Below are 12,770 nucleotides of genomic sequence, written 5' to 3'. Positions count from 1 at the left end.
AAATGTCTTGATAGGCGATGAGAGAAATGCCTTTGATTGAATTGAATGAAGGCGAAGTGAAATGATGATTAAGTCAAGGTGGAGGGCACGCTTGGGAGTTCCCTAACCACCACCAATTAGCCCACAAGAACCCAAGAATAGGCTAACAATCTATAATGTCCCCTACTAGGACGCTGCCAATTTCCCAATAAACAATACCCATTACTCAATATTATCATGCCTTAAATTAATTTATTAAGCTAATGACCATATTTGTCCATAATACAATTGCACGTGTCTATCATCAAGCCCCAATTCTTACTTCCTTCCTAATCCTCAACCCTAGATGGGGATTTACTTGTCTAGGGCGCGCTGACACCACCACCATAATTGGGCCCAGGTTTCAAGAACATCCGTCCAGCTTACCCTTGGGGCTCACCTAATTTCAGATGGTTTTACTCCACCTCTCCCTAACAACACCATGCCTCTCCTAATGGGGGAATAATAGAAGTGATTAAACAATTGGACTATGAATATGCAAATCTCTTTGAATTGAGAATAGATATGTTATTAATGCAAATTAATCAAATTATTATAAACTTAATTAACCACTATAGATCTGATTAGTTCTGTTATATGTACAAAAATAAGAAACAATATAGCTGTTACAATATTCAGATATAATATAGTTGTAAATAGACAAGCGGTTCATAAGTAATGACACAACATACCAAACTGATGTCTCAGAATAATCTGCCTGTGAACAAGTATTGTGTAATGTCCCCTACTAACTTTAGACCTGTTATAACCACAATTAATCTATTTCTATGTACTTATGACTTGAACTAACTTGATTAAGAGACAAGTCTATCTTAATGTGAATCAAATCTATGATTTTCTTTCTTTCCTTTGTCTATCAAGTACTTGCTAATTTACCCTACTACATAATTGATCTTATTCTGATTCATTATAAAACATTTACATATTTATTAATAACTAGTTATATGAATTGTTTTGCATTACTGCATAACAGTTTCTAAAAGATACTATAATAATTATTATATTAATATCTATATTTATACTATTATTGAATTCTGCAAGTGCATATGATCGTTATCGAGCTTCCAATCTTACTCATCATATTGAACACATCACCGTGCATGCCACCAATACTGCTACTATCTTACTGTCAATTATTATATAGATAAATCTATTATCCTTTTCAGACCTGAATATTGTAAAGTATATTCAATTTCTATTGAAGAACAAGTTTAAAACTAGTAATGCTATGTGATTGCAATTTATTATTTTGTGTCTTAACAATTCTGATTTATTTATGTGCAGACTGTGGGAGAGAGATCATTTAATATTTTCTATGACTTCTCCAAATGAATTCAGTTGGTATATATATCATTTAGGCAACCGGTCAATAGGTGTATTGACCAGTCATGCCTTTTAGGCATGACCGATCAATGCACCCATTGATCGGTGCCTTTTCAATATATGTTTGTTTTATCTCTTAACAAATACTATAATGAATCGGTTCATATAAACCCCGATAATCATATTGCAAATCATGACTAGGATCAGTGCCTTAATGCACCCGATAACCAAAGGCACATTGTATATTTGAATCGGCGCTCAATTAACAACAGCATTTAGTTAAGTCCGATACACGTTGCAATATTATTAAGTTCGATATATGGATTATTATCAACAACAAGATAAGTATTGTCAGCATGATTAAACAGTATAAATAACGGCATATATAAGTATGGTTTTACTTATCTTGCAGGAGCTATAATGCATTAACACTCCCTCTTAGCTCTGGAAGATAGGTAACCTGCATCACATTTCTCTTTCATAACAAAGACAATGTTAGTCATCAAAATCTATATCATGTGAAATATCATCAAAACATATGATATGAAAAATAAAAGAACATCACCTGAGCATGTTTATAAAGTATCACCTAAGCATGTGATACAAATATTTATCAAGATATCACCTAAAAATGTGATATCTGTATTGCCTAAACATGCAATACTTTTAAGGATAATCCATATGAGAAGTGTTAAGTTCTCATCATATCCAAGTTGTGATAAGTGCAATAACATTTTATAAATGTTTCTCACAACACAGTCATGACACATCCATGACTTACCAGAGATCCAACATGATCACTGGTTGAGATATCACCTAAGCACGTGATATCAGTATTGCCTAAACATGCAATACAAGGATAACCATATGAGAGGTGTTGAGATTCTCATCATATCCAGGTTGTGATAAGTGCAATAACATTTTATAAATGTTTTATCACAACCTAGTCATAGCACATCCATGACTTACTAGAGATCCAACATGATCGCTGGTTTGACTACCATAAGATCATCACCTTATGATGTCTACATACAAGTGTTCAGTATCTTAGAGATCGACACCTCTTAGATATGTACACAGGTGGCAAAGAAAACCAAAGATTGTCCAAACATGACAAAGAAGTTTACACATTAAACATCTTAAATGTATGTAAGTATAGATTTACAAAGCAGATTACCTTTCTATCATACCTAAGCCCTTTCTGAAATGATCAACCTTCACTCTGGAAAGAGGTTTGGTCAGAATATCTGCAGTCTGATCTCCTGTACACACATATTCTTAATTAATCACATTCCTGTCAACCATATCTCGCACATAATGGTATGGAATCTCAATATGTTTGGACCTGTCATGAAATACTGGATTTTCAGAGAGTTTTATGCAGCTTTGATTATCACACTGAATAACTGTAGGTTTCATAGGTTCTCCAAACATTCCCACAAGCAACTTCCTAAGCCATACTGCCTCTCGGGCAGCCATGGAAGCTGCAATATATTCAACCTCAGTGGAACTCTGAGCTACTGAAGATTGTTTTCTGCTGATCCAGGATATCATGGCTAAACCTAAACTGAAGCAGCACCCTGAAGTGCTCTTTCTGTCAATCACACTACCAGCCCAATCTGAATCTGTAAATCCATGTAGGTCTATGTCAATTTTCTCATATTTAAGACCAAGCTTTAGAGTACCTTGTAAGTATCTCATTATATGTTTTACTGCAACCAGGTGTATCTCCTTAGGTTCACACATGAACTGACTTAGAGCATTAACAGCATAACAGATATCTAGCCTTGTATTTACCAGATACATCAGGGACCCAATCATCTGCCTATATTGAGTAGGGTCAATGGGTTTTGACTCTGTTGCTGCTTCTTTAAGTTTATGGAAGTTGGTTTCCATAGGAGAGGTCATGGGCCTGCAGTTTAGCATTCTGAATCTCGTCAATATGTCCAAGGTGTACTTCCCTTGATTCAGTATAATATTATCAGGATTCTGCCATACTTCCAATCCTAGGAAGTAATGAAGAAGCCCCAAGTTCTTCATATCAAATTCTGTGGATAGATCTTTCTTGCATTCATCTATTAGGTGATCATTTCCTGTGATTAATAAGTCATCAACATATAAAATCAATATTAGCATATCACCTTTATTTCTTTTGAGGTAGAGATTAGGATCTGCATCATTCTTAGAGAAACCTAGCTTTGAAAGATAGGTGTCAATTCTTTCATACCAGGCCCTGAGAGCCTGTTTGAGCCCATAGAGAACTTTCTTGAGTCTACACACATGAGACTCTGTATCATGAATTTCAAACCCTTCAGGTTGCTCTAAGTAGACTTCTTCTGAGATCTCGCCATTTAGAAATGTTGTCTTTACATCCATCTGATGTACCTTCCACCCCTTTGCTGCTGCAATGGCTAGTACAGTTCTTACGGATGTATACCTAGCAACAGGTGCAAATGTCTCTTCATAATCTATTCCTTCCTTCTGTGAAAACCCTCTAGCTACAAATCTGGCCTTGTGCTTTTCGATACTGCCATCTGCAGCATGCTTGATTTTAAACAACCATTTAGAAGACACAACAGATTTCTTGGTTGGTCTAGGAACAATCTCCCAAACATCATTCTTCATAATGGACTGATATTCTTCAGACATGGCATCTTTCCATACTTGATGTTTGAGTGCATCTGATACATTGTTTGGTTCAACTTTAGAGAGATCATTCATAAGGGCAACATAGTTGGTGAACCTTTTAGGCCTCTTGCTTTCCCTGAAGGTTCCTGATGGAGCAGCGAACTTCTGAGCTTCTGCTACAGTTTTGGTGGCCCATAGTGGTCTTTTCTTGAGTTTTTCTATAGGAGGGTTTTGTCTTTCCCCTACAATTTCCTCAAGATACTCCCTCTGAAGCTCAGAAGTAGGATCTTCTACTAGGTTAGGAGTAGGATTATAGATTTCAAGTTCTATCGTATTTTGGGCCCTTTTGAAGGCTAAATCTTCTTCGAAGATTACATCCCTACTGAGTTCAATATTTTTTTGCCCTTGTACATAGAATCTATAAGCTTTAGAAGTTTCACTATATCCTACAAGTATTCCCCTTTTTCCAGAGGGCTCTAGTTTTAGTCTTTGCTCTTTAGGTACATGTATATAGACAGGACACCCAAATATCCTAAGGTGGCTGATATCTGGCTTTGTTTTGGTAAAGACTTCCTCAAGAGTTTTATCTTCAAGGTGTGAATGAGGACATCTGTTTTGTATGTACACAGCAGTGCTAGTTGCTTCTGCCCAAAGATTCAAGTTTAGATTTTGATCTAGTATCATAGCTTTGGCAGCTTCTACTATGGTCCTATTTTTTCTTTCAGCTACTCCATTTTGTTGAGGGTTATAAGGTATTGTTAACTCCCTCTTAATCCCAGAATTTTTACAAAAATCTTTAAATAGTTCTGATGTGTATTCCCCCCCATTGTCAGTTCTTAGGGTTTTAATTTTGTTTTCTAAGAGGTTTTCTGTTAAAGTTTTAAACTCTTTAAATCTACTTAGGATCTCTTCTGATTATTTACATTTCAGAAAGTAGATCCAAGTCTTCCTAGAGTAGTCATCAACAAAAATTACATAGTACAAAAATCCCCCTAGAGAGGGTACGAACATAGGTCCACATACATCAGAATGAACTAATTCCAAAACTTTGCTAGTTTTCCTAGTACTATTCTGAAATGTACTTTTGGTATTCTTACCTAGGACACATCCTTTGCATGCCTCTGAATGATATTGCTTCAACTTAGGTAGACCTGTGACAAGGTTTCCCATAGTTGACAAAGCTCTATAATTCAGATGGCCTAATCTCCTGTGCCACACTTCATTTGCATTAGTGGCTTCATGGATCAAGGCTAGATTGGGCTCTGTGCATAGCTCATACAAATAGCCTTGCCTTTGACCAATGACCTTAGCGTTCTTGATGGAAGATTTCTTTGGCCAAGCCAACACTTTGTTTTCCATGAAGGTCACTTTGTATCCTTGATCTTCTAGTGCTGATATGGAGATTAGATTTCTTCTGATGCCAGGAACATATAGTACCCCTTCAAGTCGTAATGACATCCCTGTCTTTAGTTTGATGGTGCAGGTTCCAATTCCTTTGACTGGATGTGATGAATCATCTCCGATGGTTACTTCCTCATCATCATCCTCCATCATGGAGTCTAGTACTTCTCTAAAACCGGTGATGTGTCTGGATGAGCCACTGTCGATCACCCATGAGTTAGATTTGTTTGAAGCATGGCTTGTAAGTGCTGAGTAGAGGACATAGTTCTCAGAGTCATTTTCTCTTTTGGATTTCCTCACTATGGCAAATGTGGCTTGCTTTCCTTTCTCTGGGCATTTTGCAACATAGTGTCCGAATTTGTCACACCTATAACATTGAACATGTGATAGGTCTTTCTTTGTAGTGTTCTTGCCTTGATGAGCTTTTCTCTTCCTAAATTGCTTCTTCTTGAACTTTTTATTAGTGTTTGTATTTAGGACTTGCAAGTCTTCGTCTATATTCTTCTATTTTATTCCTACCTTATTCAATCTTGATTCTTCTTGTAGACAATCATCTCTTAATCTTTCAAACTTGGGATATTTAGACCTAGCACTGATGCCTTGAACGAATGTGTTCCATCCACTAGGCAACCCATCTAGAGCAATGAGTGTTAACTCTTTGCTTTGGATCTCGTATCCAAGGGAAGCTAAGTCATCTCTTAGGCTTGATATCCGCATAAAGTAGGAGTTAATTGTTTCCCCTTTGTTCATACTGATATGATTGATCTCTCATTTCAAAGTCAAAGTACGACTTGCATTTGATATCTCAAATGTTCTTTCGAGTGCTTTGAACATTTTATAAGCCATCTCATACTTTTTAATGATGGGCATTATGTTATTTCTTACCCCATCCACTATTATTTTAATAGCTTTTTCATTTCCCTCAATCCATGTTGATTTGTCAAGTTCATCTTCTGGTTGTGCATTTTCAGTTTGAACATATGAATCAACTTTGTTTTCTCTCAAAATCATTTTGATTCTAAACTTCCAAGCTGAAAAATCTTCGCTACCTCCGAGTCTATCTTTGAATCTGATAGCGTTGGCCATTTTAGAAATGTGATGTAGTTTATAACTTTGTTCTTGAATTTGTCAAAATTGAATAGCCTTAGGTTCGATTACTGTGGCTCTGATACCATGTAAAGTATATTCAATTTCTATTGAAGAACAAGTTTAAAACTAGTAATGCTATGTGATTGCAATTTATTATTTTGTGTCTAACAATTCTAATTTATTTCTGTGCAGACTGTGGGAGAGAGATCATTTAATATTTTCTATGACTTCTCCAAATGAATTCAGTTGGTATATATATCATTTAGGCAACCGGTCAATAGGTGTATTGACCGGTCATGCCTTTTAGGCATGACCGATCAATGCACCCATTGATCGGTGCCTTTTCAATATATGTTTGTTTTATCTCTTAACAAATACTATAATGAATCGGTTCATATAAACCCCGATAATCATATTGCAAATCATGACTAGGATCAATGCCTTAATGCACCCGATAACCAAAGGCGCATTGTATATTTGAATCGGCGCTCTATTAACAACAGCATTTAGTTAAGTCCGATACACGTTGCAATATTATTAAGTTCGATATATGGATTATTATCAACAACAAGATAAGTATTGTCAGCATGATTAAACAGTATAAATAACGGCATATATAAGTATGGTTTTACTTATCCTGCAGGAGCTATAATGCATTAACAAATATAAATAAAGGAATTGAATAATCTTATCCAATATTTATGTATCTTCTAATTACCAAAATATATATAAATTAATAATACCATCCCTACCTAAAAAGCAATAATATATCTTGCGGGGGGGTATGGACAGACAGATCTGACCATGCGTCAGATCTGGTCTGCCACTATTTAAGAAATTAAGAAAGACTATCATACGTGTTGCAGTCTATATTAATATTACTCCCAATATTCTGCATTCAATCATTATTAGACTTCCTATATATTAAGCATACGTATTAAACACATCCCTGTGCATTACTGTTATAAATTTAGTATGACACGTTAATATATACCATATATTTTATGAAGTTATTGGTGAGAAATGTATATATTTATTCTTGATATAATATGCCTGATTATTATTTCTTATGTTTGATTCAATATCATCCTTTGTGCCATTAATATTTCATTTGGTTAGAGTTTAGCATAACTTACCTGGGCGTTCTATTTCAGAATCTGAATTACTTTTCACTCTTATCCGTGATGACTGGAGTGTCATTGTGCATACAGGTGGACTGAGCCGATATATCATTATAAATGTTGTGGATACTTATGAAATAGATTCAATTCCTATATAAATGTATTTGCACACAGTTACGATTCTGCTCCTAGTACTTGTGTCTGATCGCTTTCCTGGAATACCGTGCTTATGACCATGCATTTGAGCAATCATATATTTGAGTATAATGTCTGATCGTTCTTCCAGTCTTATCTCCATATGATTGAAGGAGAGGATATGTCTCAGTATGCTTCTGTGTCTGATCTTGATCTTTGTGCCCATGCGATATGGGTGGGATGTTATTCATGCTTGCTTAATCCTTCTTAAAAGGCCTTGGAGAATGGTGGATACACCACCTTCGTTCCCTGTCTTAGCACCCCCCTTTGATAGAACGAATTTGATCTCCCTTTTGTATCTCGCAAGAGGGAATGGCTGCATCATTTGAGAATCAAAGTGATGTGTCTCTCCATAATCATATTGCATCTCCTCTTAACATAAGAAGATAGGTTAAAGACAAACATAGAACTTAATGATTGTTTGTTTAAGTGTTTGACTAATTGATGTTCTTCGTTAATAGCTCCATATAGAAATACAAAGTATCGTGATGGTAGAAGGAAGCTCATGCCAATAATTCACCGTAATTCCATACTTTGCTCAACGTTAGCTTGCAACTCCATTGCTCCATAGATAAGTGGTATTGGTGTTCAGAACTGGACTACGTATAAAATAACGAAGAGATGATATATTATTCGGTCAACACTATAGTCACTTAATTAATTATAATGTCGAACTAAATATGATTGCCGTGAAACGTTTGCTCCCCAAATTACTATCGCCAAAATATTGATATGCTCGATTAGTATTTCTTAGATTGATATCCACTGCTCAATAGTGATTCTTCACTTTACGATAAGGGATTGATGAGACGATTATTGATATTAAAGACTAATTACTAATTAGTCGATATTATAATCACTTCATTGGTGTATTAACAAAATATTTTTAAATCATTGTTTTAATTTAGATCGCTGTCTTCGTATTATTAAACTCCATAATAATGGTTGTTTGCTTCATTGCTTATTGTTAGTTCTAACAAATGACTTCTCAAGTCTCCCTTTAATATAGACGTTGTTATAAACATGTGTAATGTTTATAATAATATTAATTTACTCTATTTGAATATTTTTAGAATATTATTATTAATGAATATTAATTAAATAATAATATTTCATAATTTTAATTAATCCTTCATTAATAAATATCAAATTAATTTATTTTTATTTGAATATTTATTAGTAATAAATATTAATTTAATAAATAAATAGGTTTCAAATAATCATTCTTTGGTAATTAGTTAAAAATAATAATTATTTCATTTAGGATCAAGGAGGGGGCATGACATATTGTCTGCAGAGAATCTGATCTGCTGATCCAAAATCATTATACTTGATTGACTTATTGATTGTGTTTGTTATTGCTGACTATGTATTGATTCCTTATGCTGCCCAAGGTAATTTGTTTCTTGTTTTCTGATTGTCCAAGAATCTAGCTGCAATTAGTATCCCCTGCCTTTCACCTGTGACCTACTGCTCATGGTGATGACGGCTGGGAGGAGTGTCCATCTGGCCCATCATGTCCTTTCATGACTAATTGTTTCCTCAGATTACTATCCTTTATGCTAACTAATACTTAATCATGTCTTTAATGCAATCGTATGTCCTCCTTCAGCAATTAACATTCTAATTGTATCGGTTCTGTAACATTCCCAATTTCTTGAGACAAGCGACTGTAGCATGTTTAAGGATCGATGAAATGGTGAATCTTACGCAAGCAAGACAATTTCATCCTTCGGTTGTCTGTTTCTCTTAATCCAATCGGGGGCTATGACACAGCCACTGCAACTGAATAGGTCCGAGAAGGGGACATTACACTCTTCCAAGTGTCATGAGGTAGTACATTTACTTTGGATCCTCCAACAATGACTCTATTTATGAGATTCTCCCCAAGAATCTCAATATTAACCACTACAAGTTCCTTCACCAAGTTCATGGTCAACGACATAGGATCTATCACTTAGTCACCATGTACTAGAGGCTCTACTATCATATCCGCATTCTTCTCGTGGACTATCTTTTATTCTCTGACTATTGCAGTCCACAATTCGGGAATGCTTTGCAATAGATTGGCCATCTTAACTAGTATGATGGTTTCTAGCACCTATCTTGCAATATTCTTATCCAATCCCAACCTTGTGGAAGTACTTTCTTGTTCATTGGAGCACCATCAATCCCTTGACATAACTTGTTCTACTTTTGCTCTAGCTTAACCAAAAAAATTTCTCTCCGTACAAGGATCTAGGTATAGTCTTCTTTATTTGTGCTCAAGTATCAAGCAATACTTCATCCTTTTGCCTACATCAATAATTCTGGTGCTTTTCTCGCACTCTCGGCCATGTGAGAATCCTCAACCTATTCTACAGTTTTGGTGTTCCACACACTCATATAGCCTTCAAATTCTATTCTATACACCCTTAAAACAAATTTGTTGACTCAGTTTCTTCGATTAACAGCTCTTTGATGTTTTGGAGGTTGTTCTCGTGCGTTTTTCTTCCCCATCTATGAAGGAATCCTCAAACTCTATCTCCCAACTCCCCTCATTCAAAAAAAGTTGTTTTGGTTTTTCTACTTGATCCAGCAAATCAACCCAGGCCTCATCTAGTAGTGGTAGGTATCTTGCTATCTCCTCCCACACTACCTTCGTATATTTCCTTGTGGGTATATTATAGTTTTTATTTTTCCAAAAATATGTTCGACTCATGCTTTGACTTCTACTTCTTTCTCAAGATGGACTTCAACTTAGGATTTATACAGCTAGAGTTTGTTAAATTTCTTCTTTTAATTGTCTCCTCTCTTTGTTCTATGATGCTTAGAGATCATCTCACATCCTATTCAATTCTTTGACTATTTTGTGATCTCTTCCTACCTTTATTTCGATATAAGGGCATTAATTAATTATGCAAAGTGTGATGTCAGTCAATGTTTCATTCTTCTTCTTCATGCCAATCTCTATCCTCATAACACTGCTTTGTTTGTTGCCTAAGAACTTCATAGTTTCATTCAGCTAGTAGAACTTGCAGTATTATAGAATGTCTTGCAAGGAGTCTCAGAATGGTATCACGGAATATATCTATTTATTCACTCACTCTTAAGTTATCATAAATTACGTATGAGGAACTTGCATTCCTTTAGATTCCTTCCATACACGTTCTTTCACAAATATGCCCCACCATAAACCAAAAATTCCATAAAATCATCTGCTCTTTTTTGAATGGATTCCGTTGGTTCTTCACTAGCTGTCCCATTTATAAAATAATCTTTTTATTCTACCCAAATTCTAAAAGACAATGGCAACAAATGTTTACTTGCTAAATGAATACACAACTATTGAATGCAAAGTAAATTGATTAAATACACAAAAATGATTCATTTGAGGATTGCAGAAAAATTCAACAAATTTTTCAAATAATATATCAATTACTTTCTTTATTCATTTGATGCTCTTATACGAAACTGAAACAAAAGAACAATCCCAACGCACAACCCCTTTCCTTAAAGTTTTATATTAACTCCTCAATGTTTGCCAAGTAACTACAACTGTAAGCAACAACTCAAAGTATTTCTAGTAACAACAAACATCTGACAAGGTATTATCACGATTCATACCAATCAGTTGTAATCAAAACATAACTAATACTAATTATACTATCTAGACACTTGTTCCCACAGGGAAGACATCATAGGCCAAATTGTTGTGCTGCTAAGCCCTGTTTTCTCCCAAGCTTGATTGTGAGATTGACAACAGGGGACTACGAATTTTTAAAATAAACTCACACACATATTTATACACATACAAAATAAAGCGCATAGGTGCTCTTAATCCCCCAAGGCGATCTCATAAACTAAGTTGAATGTCAGATAAGCCAGGACCTATATAATCATCCTTTACCTTTGTGAGAACAGTATTTATGCTGGTAGTAAATACTACAAAACTGAACATTCAGTGACATAAGTAGTGTGTTAGATGAGAATAATGATTTACATGAATTGAAGTTTCACATTAGTAGAATTTCAGCACAAGGTGTGCAGAAAGTGTAAATATATTAAAGCTATTACTGCCTTCAATAGGAGTGATGGTAAAACAAAAAACATTGCGTCACATAAGCATGTCAAACATATTCCTTTCCAGCCAAGTTACAGCACTAGTGTATTCCTGTTATTTTCATTCTCATTATCGAACTAGGTGATTCTTCGTATGTTCCCTTGATACCCAGTAACCATATTTCAAGCAAAGCAACTCATAAAAGGATCAACCTACCAAACATGGCTTGAGAAATTTATCATCACATGATGTTATAAAATTCAATAGCATATTCTGATGAAAACAAATCTTAAAATGCATGATATAAAAGTAGCCTTACTGTCATAAAAAAGAGCCCCAGAAGAAGGCCACGATATGGAGCAATGTCCGATTCCACCTGCAAAGAAAACTCAGTTTCTGCAAGAAGCAAACCGGCTAAAAAAGCTCCCAAAGCCATAGAAAGTCCAGCCTGTTCATGTGACAGCCACAAGATGAAATTCAGAACACGTATCCTCGCTGTCAGAACAAGATGTATCAAAAGATAAGAACACGTACCCTCGCTGTCAGAACACTTGTCCCAAGAACAACTAGCAGTGTGTTTGCAGAAAATATCTCTGCATTTTGATTTTCTGCAATTTGCTTATATATAGGACGTAGCAGCTGAATTTCATGAGAAGGATCAAAACTCAGATCAAACTAAATAGATTCTAAATTGTACAAGAGAATCAAACACAAATTGCTAATTCTTATATCACTGCAATGCAATATGGAACCAGATTTTCACAAAACCCACAAATTTAACATTATACCGAATAGCTCAGAGTTACAAGATTCATCAGATACCTAGCACACACACTGTGTCCCAAGGCAAGGCAAGCCAAATGAGGCTTGCATACTTGCCAGCAAGTTTCTATCAACTCATCAGGTCTGGCAAACTCACCAGGACTCGCAAG

General features: G+C 35.3%; 1 protein-coding gene across 4 annotated transcripts in view; it reads right to left on the bottom strand.

The window, feature by feature from the left end:
• Positions 1 to 12,770, bottom strand: part of LOC131061451 (K(+) efflux antiporter 2, chloroplastic) — a 211,011-nt gene that overhangs the window by 74,127 nt on the left and 124,114 nt on the right. For all 4 annotated transcript variants that reach the window (XM_057995147.2, XM_057995145.2, XM_057995148.2 and 1 more), the window contains 2 exons: positions 12,373 to 12,477; positions 12,158 to 12,286 (listed from right to left, as the gene is read on the bottom strand). In XM_057995147.2, coding sequence (XP_057851130.2) covers positions 12,158 to 12,286; positions 12,373 to 12,477 — 234 coding nt within the window. The remainder of the gene's footprint in view (positions 1 to 12,157; positions 12,287 to 12,372; positions 12,478 to 12,770) is intronic.

Source organism: Cryptomeria japonica, chromosome 8 (assembly GCF_030272615.1).
Source record: "Cryptomeria japonica chromosome 8, Sugi_1.0, whole genome shotgun sequence".
Classification (NCBI taxonomy): domain Eukaryota; kingdom Viridiplantae; phylum Streptophyta; class Pinopsida; order Cupressales; family Cupressaceae; genus Cryptomeria; species Cryptomeria japonica.
Note: the sequence above shows the minus strand (reverse complement) of the source record. Positions and strands in the feature narration are given on the sequence as shown.